The following is a 16,958-nucleotide window of genomic DNA, read 5'->3' as shown; positions in this document are numbered from 1 at the left end:
TTTCAGTCAATATTTGTATTCACGGTTCACACGGTCACAAGATGCAAACAAATACACAAGATTCACAAAAATTATGAATGAGTATCCCCCCTGCAATCCATTGAAAGAGCTAATATAGTAACAAGACCGTTAGTGTGTATGCCTGTCTGTCTGTCTCTCTGTAACGCTGAACTTGTAGACACCCTAAAGGCTGCAATTGGTACTTCACATAGCGCTTTATTATCAAGAAAAGATTACCTCTGTTGATTTAGGGGTCCAAAAGTCAAGGTCATAAGAGGACTTCATCGAAAAAGTCTAAACTGCAAGGAAATGTTTCGCCTTGCGGAGCTCTTGTTAAGCAGTTTCATACATGTATATCGTAGCACTACTAAAGTCCGGAAACATTAACATCGATGTAATAATTCAACAAGAGGCCCAAGGGCCTAGAATCGCTCTTCTGATAAATTGTACAACCCCACCATTTCTATTCTTAGCCTCTTAGTATTCTAAATCTTTAGTTAAATCCTAAGAATTCAAAAAAGTAGGTCAATGTGACCTACTTTTTGGTTTACACATTTTGAGAACCCAAGAAATATCAACTGACAAAGTTTGATGATTTTAAGCCAATTAGTATCTGAATATTGAAATATAGCTGTCAAATTCCAATCGTAGGTCATGGTGACCTACTTTTTGGTCAGCGAACTCCGAACATGCAAGACCCATCAACTGACAAAGTTTGATGACTGTAGGTCAAATAGTATCTGAAATATATAAATATAGCCGTCAAATTCCAAAAGTAGGTCAAGGTGACCTACTTTTTCATCAACACCCTTCAAACATGCAAGACCCAACAACTGACAAAGTTTGATGACTGTAGGTCAAATAGTATCTGAATTATATAAATATAGCCGTCCAATTCCAAAAGTAGGTCAAGGTGACCTACTTTTTGGTCAACACCCTTTGAACATGCAAGACGCATCAACTGACAAAGTTTGATGACTGTAGGTCAAATAGTATCTGAAATATATAAATATAGGTGTCCAATTCAAAAAGTAGGTCAAGTTGACCTACTTTTTGGTCGAAACCCTTCGAACATGCAAGACCCATCAACTGACAAAGTTTGATGACTGTAGGTCAAATAGTATTTGAAATATATAAATATAGCCGTCAAATTCCAAAAGTAGGTCAAGGTGACCTACTTTTTGGTCGACACACTCCATTGACTCAAGATGCATCAACTGTCAAAGTTTGATGATTGTAGGTCAATTAGTGACTGAAATATATAAATATAACTGTCAAATGCCAAAAGTAGGTCACAGTGACCTACTTTTTGGTCGATACACTCCGAAGACTCAAGATGCATCAACTGACAAAGTTTGATGATTGTAGGTCAAATAGTGTATGAAATATAGTAATTTAGCTGTCAAATACCAAAAGTAGGTCACGGTGACCTACTTTTTGGTCGACACAAACCGAAGACTGAAGACGCATCAACTGACAAAGTTTGATGATCCTAGGTTTTACAGTGCCCAAAATATGCATCTAAAATTGAAAATGTGAAATTTGAATATCTGCAAAATTCAAAAAGTAGGTCACTGTGACCTACTTTTTTTATAAATATGTTTCAAGGCCTCAAGATGCATCAACTTACAAGATTTGATGATTCTAAACCTCTAGGTATTTGAAATAACAACTTAAAATATATCTATATATGATAAGCCATAAAATTCAGAAAGTAGGTCACGGTGACCTATTTTTCAGTTGACGCATTTCAAGGTCCCATGATCCACCAACTGACAAGTTTTGATGATCATAGGCTTCAAAGTGTCCAAGATATGCATCAAAATTAATTTTAAAATAAATACCTGCAAAATTCAAAAAGTAGGTCACCGTGACCTACTTTTGACACAACTTGACACAAGGTCCTAAGATGCATCAACTGTCAAAATTTGATGATCCTAGTCCTTATAATGACTAAAATATCTAAGATTTAAGGAATTTAAAAAAATTTTAAATTTAGGTCAACTTTGAAGTGACCTTGAGACCACGCCCTTTGCCCCAGGGTAATGCCTTGAACAATTTTTAATCTACAACATATCCTCATCCTTATGTGTAAGTTTGGTGATAATCTGCCCTGTGGTTCTTGAGAAGAAGATTTTTTAGCAACCACTACTTTTGTTTGTATTTTCCTGATTATCTCCCCTTGTTAAAGGGTCACATCCCTCTATTTAGTATGTATGAAAGCCCTTGGGCCAATGATACCCTGTAACAAATTTGAAAAAAAATTGGCCAAGGGGTTCTTGAGTTATAGCCCTTTTTCTAAAAAGTTTACGCACACCGCACAAATGGCCATAGCATTAGCTCTTTGAGCCTTTGGCTCAGAAGAGCTAAAAATGGAAGGTGCATAATATCAACTAGTAAATTTTTCTCGTACGAGGTAATGTAAGTTTTGAAATATATGACTTTGTAAAGCTGTTATGACCTGGACAAAGAAAAAATTAAAAGCAAAACATACTGAAAAAAAAGCAATAGTTCGCATCAACAGTAAAGGTACATTTTGTATGTTTGTATGTCAACAGTAAACATACAATCTGTCTGTATGTCAACAGTAAACATATATTCTGTCTGTCTGTATGTCAACAGTAAACGTACATTTTGTCTGTCTGCATGTCAACAGTAAACGTATATTCTCTCTGTCTGTATGTCAACAGTAAACATATATTCTGTCTGTCTGTATGTCAACAGTAAACGTATATTCTGTCTGTCTGCATGTTAACAGTAAACGTATATTCTCTCTGTCTGCATGTCAACAGTAAACATATATTCTGTCTGTCTGTATGTCAACAGTAAACGTACATTCTGTCTGTCTGTATGTCAACAGTAAACGTACATTCTGTATGTCAACAGTAAACGTACATCTGTATGTCAACAGTAAACGTACATTTTGTCTGTCTGTATGTTAACAGTAAACATATATTCTGTCTGTCTGTATGTCAACAGTAAACGTACATTTTGTCTGTCTGTATGTTAACAGTAAACATATATTCTATATGTCTGTATGTCAACAGTAAACGTACACTTTGTCTGTCTGCATGTTAACAGTAAACGTACATTCTGTCTGCATGTCAACAGTAAACGTACATTTGGTCTGTATGTTAACAGTAAACGTATATTCTGTATGTCAACAGTAAACGTACATTTTGTCTGTCTGTGTGTTAACAGTAAACATACATTTTGTCTGCATGTTAACAATAAACGTATATTCTCTCTGTCTGCATGTCAACAGTAAACATATATTCTGTCTGTCTGTATGTCAACAGTAAACGTACATTCTGTATGTCAACAGTAAACGTACATCTGTATGTCAACAGTAAACGTACATTCTGTATTTCTGTATGTCAACAGTAAACGTACATTCTGTATTTCTGTATGTCAACAGTAAACGTACATCTGTATGTCAACAGTAAACGTACATTTTGTCTGTCTGTATGTTAACAGTAAACATATATTCTGTCTGTCTGTATGTCAACAGTAAACGTACATTCTGTATGTCAACAGTAAACGTACATCTGTATGTCAACAGTAAACGTACATTCTGTATTTCTGTATGTCAACAGTAAACGTAGATTCTCTCTGTCTGCATGTCAACAGTAAACATATATTGTGTTTGTCTGTATGTTAACAGTAAACGTACATTCTGTATTTCTGTATGTCATCATTAAATGTACATTATGTGTGTCAACAGTAAACGTACATTCTATATGTCAACACTAAACGTACATTCTGTCTATCTGCATGTCACCAGTAAACATATATTGTGTTTGTCTGTATGTCAACAGTAAACGTACATTCTGTATGTCAACATTAAATGTACATTCTGTGTGTCAACAGTAAACGTACATTCTGTATGTCAACAGTAAACATACATTCTGTCTGCATGTTAACAGTAAACGTAGATTCTGTCTGTCTGTATGTCTACAGTAAACGTAGATTCTGTCTGTCTGTATGTCAACAATAAACGTACATTCTGTTTGCATGTTAACAGTAAACGTACATTCTGTCTGTCTGTATGTCTACAGTAAACGTAGATTCTGTTTGCATGTTAACAATAAACGTACATTCTGTCTGTCTGTGTGTCAACAGTAAACGTACATCCTGTATGTCAACAATAAACGTACATTCTGTCTGTATGTCAACAGTAAACGTACATTCTGTCTGTCTGTATGTCTACAGTAAACGTACATCTGTATGTCAACAGTAAACGTACATTCTGTCTGTCTGCATGTCACCAGTAAACATATATTGTGTTTGTCTGTATGTTAACAGTAAACGTACATTCTGTATGTCAACATTAAATGTACATTCTGTGTGTCAACAGTAAACGTACATCTGTATGTCAACAGTAAACGTACATTTTGTCTGTCTGCATGTTAACAGTAAACGTACATTCTGTCTGTCTGTATGTCAACAGTAAACGTATATTCTGTCTGTCTGCATGTTTGTATGTATGCTCTTTTATGCCCCATTCCAAAATATTTCACTCATCTAGAATCAGCTGATGTTCACAAGTGTTATGCACACCCGAAGAATTTATTTTGAACAAGTGGAGTATACCTAACGTATTCCTCGATGGATAAAAGATGAAAATCAGAATCAATTGTTAGGGGGACGCAATCATAAAGTGCAGGGTCAAATTTGAGTATATCTTTGGTCGGCAAATTTTCAGGACTGGCAAATATTTCTACTCCTCTCCAACCTATTTCTACGGGCCTGTTTTCTACGGGTCCTTCTACCTGAGAGTTGGGCAAATACGATCCCCCTGGATATATATACCAGAGGTGGGATTTGGTGCCTAGGACGAGTAAGCAACCCCTGTCGACCGGTAATACTCGCCGTGAGCCCTAAGTCTTGAGCAGGTAAAGGGAGTAATCTGTGTCAAGAACGGCCTAGCAATCGGTATGAAACACGTCAAACAGCATTTGACCCCATGATAGCTAGTATTGGCAAACTAGATCCTTATAACGACCATATAATTTGAGAAATGCTGACTTTAAACGAGACTGTTGAAACCCCTGTACCATCAAATTGTTTGTCAGTAGCCTGCCTCAATTTTAAAACTGATCATACGCAGAACAAGTTCTTTGCGGATCGAATTAGTTTTGAAAGATATAAAGACCATATCCAGGTGATACTGGATGAAGCTACATAAACATGGGAAGTTGACGATGGAGAAGCTGAAATCATCCTGTTTGTCGAAAAGTTGAGTTGTTAATCTTCCGTTAATATTTATTTTCAATAATATATCTCTTTAGCCCAGTAGCTAAGTACTTCGTTACAAGCTTTAAAATACGGATATATATTTAATTGCTGTGATAAGAAATTCATTTCAAAATTAAGTATTATCTCCCTCATTCATAGCTCTTATCCTTAGACGAATTTGACTCCACTCTTTGGCACTCTGTTTTCCCCTAAAATAGCTCTTAAAGTTTATTTTTATTTTGGATTTCAAAAATTTCGGTTGAGCATCACTGAAGAGACATTATTTGTCGAAATGTGCATCTGTTGCATCAAAATTGGTACCGTATAAGTATTACATCTAAGTACGAAGCAGATATGGAGGAATCTGTATGATCTTTTATTTCGACTTCACAAAGATATATTGAATCGACATATGAATAAATATTGTTAATAGATAAAACGTCATCGATGTATCTAAATGCCCACTGCAAGAGGTTTTTTTTTCTTCTTCTCGTGCAGAAGCTTTTTCATAGATTCTGCTTCAAAAGAATATGAAAACAGGTCAGCTAACAAAGGAGCACAATTCGTACCCTTGGGGAATTCCAATAGCCTGTTGGAAGACCTGATCACCAAATACTTCGAATACTCCAGCATATTCTATTATTTTCAACTTCAGTGTACTTGTGCGTGGAATCAGAGTGGTGTTTAACAAGTAATTTTTTGGATGACTGATCACTAGATATGAATATTTCCCTTTTCCATATTTGTTGGGGAAGCAGCTGTCTATGATGTCAAAAGGTCTAGTCTTTAATTTATCGTGAGGAATGGTCGTGTAAAGTGCTATAAAATCATACGTTTTGATGCTTAATTTTTTTAATCCACATTTGATTTACACCACTTCTAGAATATGTTGTGGCACAGTACGTTGGAAGTTTCACCTTCACAGCTGTTAATATTTTCGTGAAGAGCAAAGATTGAGGCTTGGCAGTAACTCATATTCATCCATCCCATTGGCTGTGATATTAAATGTGTCTAAAACTGAAGCATGATTTTGAAGAATTTCCTCTTTTGAAAGGGCAGTTAAAGTATAAGTACGATTACGCCACCAACCCACCCACCCATTATATATATATATATAGAGAGAGAGAGAGAGAGAGAGAGAGAGAGAAAGAGAGAGAGAGAGAGAGAGAGAGAGAGAGAGAGAAAGAGAGAGAGAATTCAGATGAAGATTTCACGTTACTGAAGAGCCGTAGAGCTTAAGCATTTTGAAATAAATGTGATATCTTCATTTGAATATTTTCTATATTTTGCCTATACCAAGGACTTTATGTAATGGATATATGCCGAATACTGTTCTATATGTAAAACTATCAGACTGTTTGAGGCCTGTTAAATGTCCAAAACTTACCTGGAAGCGTCCGATAATAACACAATAGGAACTCGATTATGTATCTATTTTATAGAATGATTGATTTGTGTTGCTTATGTTGTGTTGACACAAACAGACAAATCAAGTTTAATTGAATAAATTTCAACAAAAACGTCGTGTTTAGAACACTGTGGCTCAATAACAAGCGTTGCTACCCCAGTTTTTCTTTTCAATTTCCTAATTCTCCTTGAATGTAGAAATCAAAAACACACTTCCCAAAAAATTGACATTACTCCAAATCTCAGGTACGAACCTCTTTAAAGTAACTATTGCACCTGAATCCACCAGAAAGTCAAATGGTTTGTGGTTTACATTTATTTCTACAAACATGCCTGACTCACCAGATTTATTGATAATCTCTGATGCTCCACAACTCAATTTTGATGCATTTTCTGTCTGACCTGGTCTGTCACATTTATAACACTTAAATATATTAGTATCGCTTGGTGCGTCAGGTTGACTTTTCCTGGTAAAGCTTGATTGCATGGACACATTTTTACTGGGCCCCTCCTTTAGTGACTTTATTTCTTTCTGAAGTGAAATTAGGATGCCGGTTATTTCTTTTAATATTTTCTCCGTTTTGCTTACATTATAATGTTTTTCTACCGTTCTGACATACCCTTTATTCTCCTGCATTTTCCTTTCTGCACTTCGAAATGCCTGTAATTCTACAGCATGGCGTATTGCATCATCTTGGTCCACAGGACGTGCCTGTTTTATTTTAAGTCGCATGTCAGAATCTCTAATAGCATCTATGAATTGCTCTTTAGCAAGTATCTCTTTAAGGTCCACTGTTGCTGTTGGGTAAGCCAAATTTGTAAGTCTCCTGACGTCCTGGCCTAACTCTGGTATTGACTTTATAGCCTTTTGTTCCCTTTCGCGTAATTGAGCCCTGTACAATTCTGTCTGGTTTGTTGGTGCGAAGCGCTGGCCAAGTGCTTACATAAAGCAGCGTAATCACGTTGGTCAGATGCAGGCATGTTACCTAATACTCCTTGTGCATTACTCCTTAAAGATACTGCCAAGTACATTCCCTTTTTTCTGGCTGACCAGCAGTTTAATTCTGCACAGACTTCGAAGTGTGATTTAAAATCACTCCAGAATGTACTGCCATCAAATGTTGCAGGTTTAATAAAATAACACTTCTGGTTTTCAATTTCTGGACCTTTGGTATTGCTTTAGTCTCTCTAGCTGTATATTATTCCTAGCTATGCCAGTATTGTTGAGTGCCACTGTTCTCGACGTTTGACCAAACATTGATGTATTGCTCATGTTTGAGGTACACCAATCAGTACTTGTTGATCTAGTATTACTTCCTACCCCCCTCCCCCCCCCCCCCATTATTGCTTCTTTGACTTACCATACCCCTTTGGTCTGCCATTTGACTTGCCAATCTTCCATAGTCTGCCAAATGACTGGCCCTCCCACTTTGGCTTTTCATGTAGTCTGCCATCTGGCGCGTCAAACTTTAATCTACCATCTGGCTAGTCATTGTATGATCGACTATCTGCTTCGTCATACTATGGTCTGCCAATTGTCATGCCATAGTATGGTCTACCAGTTGTCTGTACATTCCAGGATGACCATACGTATGGCCTGCCATAATACAATTACTGGCATGCCGTGTAATAATTGATGTTGAATGTTTATAACTAGCCATTTCCATTTCTAACCTCTTGATTTCCATCTCAAGCAATGTTATCTCATTTTCAATGCTACCCATTGCTTGCAAAATTGAATAACCAAATGAAAGGCAAAGAAGTACACCGCTGCCACCAAAATTATGTAACGGCACTCTATTACCGTCAATCTATTACGAGTTCGAAAAGAACTTTGCTTAACTAAAGTATAATTTTCCTCAATCACTGATTAGATATATATTTATTTATTTGAATGGCCCTATCTTGAGTTGAAATCAAGAAGTAAATGGAAGACTTTAAGAAAGTAAATAGTATGTTTCCTTCACTAAATAGATTAGTACCAGGAACAGGTGGGCTCTATTCGGGCCACTATCCCCAGCACTAGCTATTTTCCCTAACTTACTGTCAGTGCTATGGTCAGTTACAATGGACAACCACTCCGGAAAACAACAAGCATTCTGAGAGTATTTGCATAGCAATTCATAGTCTCCTACTGGAGGCAAAATTATTGGACCACAACAATATTCGAAGTTCATTATAAGACTAAGGTTATGGTACAGTGTAAAGGGGGAAAATGGGAAACCAGGATATGAATGGTTGGAAATCAACTACTATTCATGTACAAAGACTAGACCAGGAAAACTTCAAAATTGATCTGTAACTTGTTATGGCAAAGCAATCATCATGATGTACTAAATATCAAATGAATATCTTCAAGTGCAAAAAAAGTCCGGAAAACTGATAATTCATATTATTTTTCTAAGACCAAGGGCCATAACTTAGTGCAACATTCACAGACCAAAACAAATTCAAACTTAATCAGTAACTTCTAATGGCAAAGCAATGTGCCGAATATCAAATGAATATCTGTAAAAACAAACAAAAATAGTACGGAAAACTGATAATTCATGTTATTTTTCTAAACCCAAGGGCCATAACTTAGTAAAAGATCAACGGACCAAAACCACATTTGAACTTGATCAGTAACTTGTACTGGCAAAGTAATGTATTAAAAACATGATGTGTTTCATATCGATTGCTACTACTAATTTTTTCGTTAAAATGATAACTTTCCATGGTGCAATATGTGGGGAAAATACAATATAACAATGTAATGACAAAAGGATTAAATAGGGTATCATAAATGAACAGAACACACATGTAAGTATGTAGAATAACAAGATGGAGAGCATGTGAAAAGTGAAGCACTTTATGCGGTCATAAACCCATCAACTTTCGCATGTGAGGCGTGGCATGTACGCGCTACTACGATATGTTTCAAAAAGGCAGTAGTTACAAAAGAATGTTCAGGACCTCTCTGACATAATATGTCTTAGCCAGAGGGATGCACTTACATGCCAACATACGAATGACTGTTTTCAAAGAACCCTCTGTGGCATTATTTATATTAATAACCATATACCCAATGGAGGGTTTAAAATATGCTCAGACCTCAGATGTCAATGAACTTTAGCGACAGATGTTGTTTGTTTTTTTTGCAGAATACTGTTGAGGTACTCGAGTGCGGTGTGGTACATGTACAATATGTAAGCAGGAACTGACGGAACCCTGTCATTTTTTAAAATAGATTTTTATACTGAAGGAGGGACTGTCAGCCATGCCGCGACATCTCTTCAATCGCGGATTGTACTTTGCAAGCATCATATTCTCTCTTTGTCAAATGAGTCGTTGCTTTTGAAAAGTAGTAGGAGTAGAGTGGATCCGGGTGGCTAAGCACTTAGACACACCTTTGAAAGTATGGGGTGGATGACAGCTGGTTGGCATAAGGTAGAAGTGAGAGCGGCACACCACGTTTCCGCAATAAAAATGTTACGATTCCGCAATTTTTTCACTATTCCTCAAAAATATTTCATTCATTGGTGGGAAAACAAAGTTTTAATAAACAACTCTTTGACAGTAATATTAGACACATAAATGATATTATTGAAGAAGATGGTAGTTTTTTTTTTTTTTAGCTATGAAACGTTTTGTAATATTTATCCGAATGTGAAAATCAATTTCTTAGAATATGCAAGCATCATGCATGCAATAAAGACATGGATTAAAAAGTCTTCCAAAAACATAAGTTTTAAAAAGTTGGCAAATCCATTCGTTATGTCAAACATATACAATGTACTGAAATGTAGAAAGTCCAAATGCTTTTATGAACTTCTCAACAAAAATTCCTCTGTGACAACAGGCAAAACAAGATGGAGTGAACTCTTAGAAATAGATAATATTGAGTGGAAAATAAACCTTTCATAATAACAAAAAATAGTAAACTTCAATGGTTCCAATATAGAATACTTAATAACATTTTAGCAACAAACACATTTTTATTTAAAATAAAAAAGTGAACTAAAAAATGTGTACCTTTTGTCACAATGAGGAGGAAACAATAGAACATATAATATGGGAATGTAATTGTGTTCAATCATTTCTAGCTGATTTTGAAGTTTACTTAGAACAGAGAACAAATTTGTCAACAAGTCTTTACAAAAGTCTTTTATAGTAGGCATCCTTGAGAAAAACAAGGGCATACAAAATATTCTCATCCTTTGATTAAAGTATTATATTTATACAGCAAGGTGTACAGAAAAAAAATTGAGTGTGCGTTTTGCGTTTTGCAATAACATTTTTAAAGTTATTCTATGAAACACAAAAATTTTATTTCTTATAAAAATGGTGATACTGAAAATTTTGATGCCCTTTGGAACAGGTGGAACCAAATATTTTCATAGCTCTCTCTCTCCTTTCTTTCTTTCTCTCTCTCTCTAAAAGAAATAAACACTTCTGTAATTCTATATTACATGTATATATTATGAAGATATACCATGAACTATTTCCAGAATGTTGAAAAATAATAAAAAATATAAATCTAATTTTTGTTATATATATGGCATTACAATTTCGCAAATATCTTACCTGGGTTACATGTGAAAACATAGTATTTCTTTGGCATACTTATTTCAAAATTCTGGCAATACAACATACAACACTGCATAAAATACAAGCTTAATTGTAGGCAATAGCATTACATAAAATGTTCTAAACTGTATAATATATAAATTTGCTGCCAGAATACCATACACGTCTGTTCGGACACCAAATTTGTACTCGACAGCCCTTAAAAATCAAATCGGGTAAACGTGTTTCAAATACATGTATTTCGCATTTTCTGTACACAAAAAGTCAAGTTTTTCTTTGTCACTTTTGTGTACTGTTGCTGTCAGAGACATGATTTTGATGTAGGTTTGGAGTTTTTGCAACACGTCCGTGAATACAATTATATTTGGGTGTGGGAAATAAGAATTGATAATTGAAATGGGCATCAGAAGACATTTGTAGTGCTCTTTCCCCTAATATCTGGAGTTGATGTCCTTTGTGGTGGAAACATAGTCTTAGATTCTGGAAACAGATAAGATCTTAGAACTTATCGCCACAGGTAAATTGCAGAAACGCAATGCTTGGGTACAATAATGCATATGCAAGGTGAAGATAACGAACAGTGATCAATCTCATAACTCCTACAAGCAATACAAAATAGATAGTTGGGCATATATATTCTTTACGGAAACGTAACAGCACTTTTTACAGAAAAGTAAAAATAACATTATTCAAAATTTGCGGAAAAGTAATATACCCAAAGAAAGTCGGTAGGCTTAGTGTGGAGATTGAACCCGTTTAAAAGTGTGGCTGTAGTATCCAAAAAAATATTCTTAGTGATGAATTTCCACAGTGAACTTGATGGAGTAAGAGTTCGCAATCGTGATAAAGTCGTTGAGGCTTTCACGACCGTCATCGTGTAAGTATTAAAAAACACGTGATTTTTCACTTCTGATGCTGAACACTTGATAAAGGAGCAGCCTTTTCCTATTTGAAGTTTTTAGACTGGCTAAATGTCGACCTAAATTTCCAACTGTGTAGCGAGTGTCCTATCGCGACTGTACACAGACTATTGCATACACTATAAGGCTTCCATTTACTTTATACCTGTATATGACTAAATATGATTTAACTACATATAATTTACTGTACACACGTATTAACAACCATTCATGTCTAAATCTCAACATGGACAAAGGTCAACGTTAACTTGTTAAAGTACAGCAGGACTTCTTGTTCATGTAACCCTAAATGACAATTTCGTCACGTCATTCGGTTCAAGTGAACAGCGGTGAACGTCTGCAGTAAGATAACGCGTGTTTTGATACATATATAATAGATAAGACATAAGGACATTTTCTTTTCATCACAGTCCTTTCTAATTTAAGGTTTCAAAAATGCTCAGACTATTTCTATATTTTGTTGGAGTAGTTTATGTGTCTGCCCTTCCGTATTACAGAGACCGAATTCCAAATGGATACGCCGTATTTAATCCTTGTGGTGCTGCATTCTGGGAAGCCGTAGGACATTATAATCCATACCACCACACAATTGAAAAAAATCCATTTGCAAAGGTAATATGAAGTATTGTTTCCCACTACTTAAAACTTTTCACTTGTTTTTAAATTTACTCCATAGTATTGTGTTATATACTTCAGAACAAAAAGAAGTGACAAAATCTCACACAAAAGAGATTAATGAATAAATCTAAAATATAATTGGACGTTTCATGAAAATGAAGTTGTAATCAAATTTAGATCCTTAATCTTTAAGGTTTTATTGAATTAAACAAATTAAGATATATATATATCCTAACGCTTTCCTCCAAATAACACTGTGATGATAATTATACTATTTAAAGGCTTTCGCTGCTGCTGGACACAAATGGACGGTAGATCTATGTCACGCAGACTCGGACGGGGACGGAAAATCGAATGGTAAAGAGTTGGGTGACCCTCACTGCACCTGGAGTCCAGGGTCCACACCTCACGGAAATTCAATTGGTCAACCAGGTAATATAATTATCAGGGACGACTATCAATTATGCGATGCTTTGAAAGTAACCTGCAAAAATAATATTTATCCCTTAAACTCCTTTGTTTCGTGGAATCTTTTTTGCATTTCCTCACACGTAGTTTGTTCTAAATGCTTCAATACATATAGTGTGTACATGATTGTGTTCCGCGCTGGTTAAGTTGTGTGTTCGAGAAAATGTAATCCTGTGGTATTTTCATTTGGATATATCTAAACTATAATAGTGTAAGAGCTCTCCTAATGGGACCAATACCCCTATGGGACACAACTAAAACTGGTATATATATGTAGGACTCCAAAGTGCGATGGTCACGCCAAAGTGCGATGGTCTGCGCCAAACCCTGATGGTGTGACACGCCAAAGTGCGATTGTCCACACTCTTGCGCCAAAGTGCGATGGAATGACACGCCAAAGTCCACTGGTTTGTAAACGACAGTGTTTTGATACAGCCTCTACCAATCGTGTGTTGTTTCATCAAAATATCAGTGCAAAATCCATGCACACAAAAAAATAAAAAAAATAAGAACTTATTTCAATACCATTTAGTTATTTAGTTTGTTAAACACAAAATTTTCCAACGCGAAATCGTATAAAATGTTTTGCATTATAGCATACTCCCAGGAATGTATTACATGTACATCACAAGTAATAAATAATCATGAATTAAAGAATGTTTTGGCGACGTAGATAGTTCGACAACAAATGTACTTTGCCATTCTCACAATCCTCAACAGTGTAAACCTTGCCGTTGCTGTCGTCCATGTCAATCAACTTCTTCGAGATATAATGGAGGAAGGCACGGGTGATTAAACCCGTGCCTTCCTCCAATACATCCCCAAGAAGTTGGTGTCAGCACAGCAGCAGAAAACATCTTCTTTGGGACAAATTGACGTTGCATTTTGTCAGTTTCATTTTGAAAGTTGTTAAGAATGACGTTACAATGACGTGACTTCAAAAACGTTACTGAACCCCGCACCATCGGACTTTGGCGTGACCATCGCACTTTGGCGTGACCATCGCACTTTGGAGCCACCATCGCACTTTAGAGTCTTGCATATATTTTTTGAAAATTGTAAAATTGATAGAGCTCATTCTTATCCCATGACAAATCTGTGTGAAGTATGCTTACTCCTCCTGGACACCCGATCCCACCTCTGATACAAGTGTATCATTCTTGTTAACAATGTAGATATTAATGTTTGTCGTTTTTTCGTGGGTGTTTATGTTATATATGTCTCTTGACAAAGACGCGGATTGCGTCGAAAATTTGAGTTTTAAATAATCAACAGTGTCATGGCCTTTTCAGTGATAATATATATATATATATATATATATAATTATTATTACTACGGTAACGTGATCCGAAGAGTCGGATCACGTCTCGTTGACAGGCGCGGATCATCAGATCGCACGAAACGCGAAGCGTCGAGTTTGATCTGATGATCCGCGCCTGTCAACGAGACGTGATCCAACTCTTCGGATCAAGTTACTGTAGTAATGATAAATTTATCATATACCCCCTTACATATTTTTAAATCTACATTTATAAGATAATAAATGTAATCCAATTTATCTTTGGATATACACAAGATATACAGTGAAATCATATGTGTGTTTATAATGCGGTCGATGTTTTTCACAATAAACGTTGCATTGATGCATGGAACCAGAAAACCGCAGTGTGGTGGTCCGGAAAATCGGATCACACTTTGTGAAATCAACAGTATAAATACTGATGGTTATATAATAAATCCAGAGGCCCGTGTTTGCCCACTTCACTAACCAAGGATATACGGTCCGCTCCACTTCTCTACAACCTTTAGCTGCGTTAGAACGATTTTCGTGTGAACAATTTCCTGCATATGATTGGATGCAGGCCAAGTTCCCTGCATCTAATCAGATAGCGTGTTACGTTACACCACATGGAAGACGAAGGAATGTGTAAACAATTAGTCATTGTCTTCAAAACGCTTCCATTTAATCAGATTTTCATAGTCTCCAAACAACATGGTGGTGTGTAGACTGTGCCATGAGGTTTTGCCTGTGAAAAAAAGTTTATTGATTTTAAATGATTTGCATATAACATCGTGTAACTCACTGGGCGCAGCCATTTTTTAACAGCCCACAAAGTAGTTGGAAAACGCATTTTCATTAGATGAACATGATTTAATCCAAACAGAGATTGTTTTCTCCATCCGCTAGAGGACGCCACTCAAAGCTACGAATATCTTGCTAACGCAGCCCATGGTTGTAGAAAAGCGCAAGGGCGGATCCAGAAGGGGGGGGGGGGGGAGGTGGGTGTCCTTTTGCGGACCAAAAAGTTAAAGAGTTATTTAAAAATGTTAACGAGATTTTGAGTCAAAATTATATGAAATGTGGATACTTGCATGTAATTGCATCATTCAAATTTATCAACACCAGTATATCATTTGATTGTAGTATAAGACGACTCAATGCTATATATTCACGATATTTTTGTCAGATACAAGTATCACTTAAGAATTCTTTTTTAAAAAGTGTATGTTACATAAAAGTTTTGTTGAAGAAGTAGACAATTTGAAAGTGAAAAGTAAGTGCCAGGAAATGCTAAGAATGCAGGATTTTGCATCATTTACCCCAGAGCTTCTGACCCCTGGCCTATTGGAGGTAACCTTTCAGTCATCTTTTTTTTATTATTCCAATGCAAAAACAGGTGCGAATATGCCGATTAGATCAACTACCCCCCCCCCCATTTTTATGTACCCGGTATAAACTTTCTCCAGATACCCCCTGGGATGTTATGTACACAAGCAAAGGGTGTAAAATTGGGGTAGGGGTGGAGGTTGTGAAAAGTACCTAAACGAACAAGAGCTAGACTCCCCCCCCCCTTCACAAATTCCTGTATCGCATATGGAGCGGATCGTAAACCCTTGGTTAGAGAAGATCGTAAACTCTTGGCTAGAGAAGATAGTGTTTGCCCACCAACTCTACATTTTGTATTCCTTAAAAGAGTTATGAGATTGATCACTGTTTATTATCTTCACCTTTCATGTAACTCTAAGTGTGAAAGGAATTCACTTAAAGCTCTGAAACAATTTGCTATATCAGTATTAATTGATGAATATCTGTTATTCACTAGGTATATGTGAACCTGTTGGATCCGGGCCATGTGCTTCAAAAGCGTTTTCCTGTGGATGTAGTGGCCATTCTTGTGTTGGATAATACATATACTTTAATAAAGATATTTGTTCTCCAAATTTATTATTTCTTTTATGTACACTTGCTTATAATTTTATTTTTAGACGGTGGCTATTTATAGCCACTGTCTTATGCTCTTCTTTTGTTGACCTGTGGGTGTTCCTATATAACTGTGCAGACAGAAAAGATAAGTAATTTTAGTTATTTTTATAATCAATATTAAATGTGTAAACACTTTTTGAAGATTTTTCAAATAACATTTTGTGCTATATACGCGAAGATAATCCCCAATTACTTACATGTAAATGTTATATTCCTCGATTCATAAATATTCATAAGATAACAGCGTTGTTATCAACAAGTACACCGCACATGCACTGGATTTGAGAGGTAAGAGGTTAATTCATGCAGGTTGATGTTAGATAAGCAATTTAGAAATGAAAGAAAATAAGTTAAAAAAAGAAATACAGGAAGTCAGTAACATACACGACTAAGCTACAATATACTTCGAGTTGAAATATTTTAAGAACTTGAACATTCCAATACCTTTAAGGTTATTTACTTTTTAGCAGTTT

At 35.9% G+C, this 16,958-nt stretch overlaps 1 protein-coding gene across 1 annotated transcript; it reads left to right on the top strand.

Annotated features, from left to right (window-relative positions):
- The first annotated feature begins 12,460 nt into the window (after positions 1-12,460).
- Positions 12,461-16,442, top strand: LOC125648198 (temptin-like). Its single transcript, XM_048875162.2, has 3 exons — positions 12,461-12,746; positions 13,034-13,184; positions 16,325-16,442. The coding sequence occupies exons 1-3, from the start codon at positions 12,570-12,572 to the stop codon at positions 16,405-16,407; spliced, it is 411 nt and encodes a 136-aa protein (XP_048731119.1). The 5' UTR covers positions 12,461-12,569; the 3' UTR covers positions 16,408-16,442.
- Positions 16,443-16,958: the final 516 nt, after the last annotated feature.

The sequence above is a fragment of the Ostrea edulis genome, chromosome 6 (assembly GCF_947568905.1).
Source record: "Ostrea edulis chromosome 6, xbOstEdul1.1, whole genome shotgun sequence".
Classification (NCBI taxonomy): Eukaryota; Metazoa; Mollusca; class Bivalvia; order Ostreida; family Ostreidae; genus Ostrea; species Ostrea edulis.
This window is presented reverse-complemented; position numbering and strand designations above follow the sequence as displayed.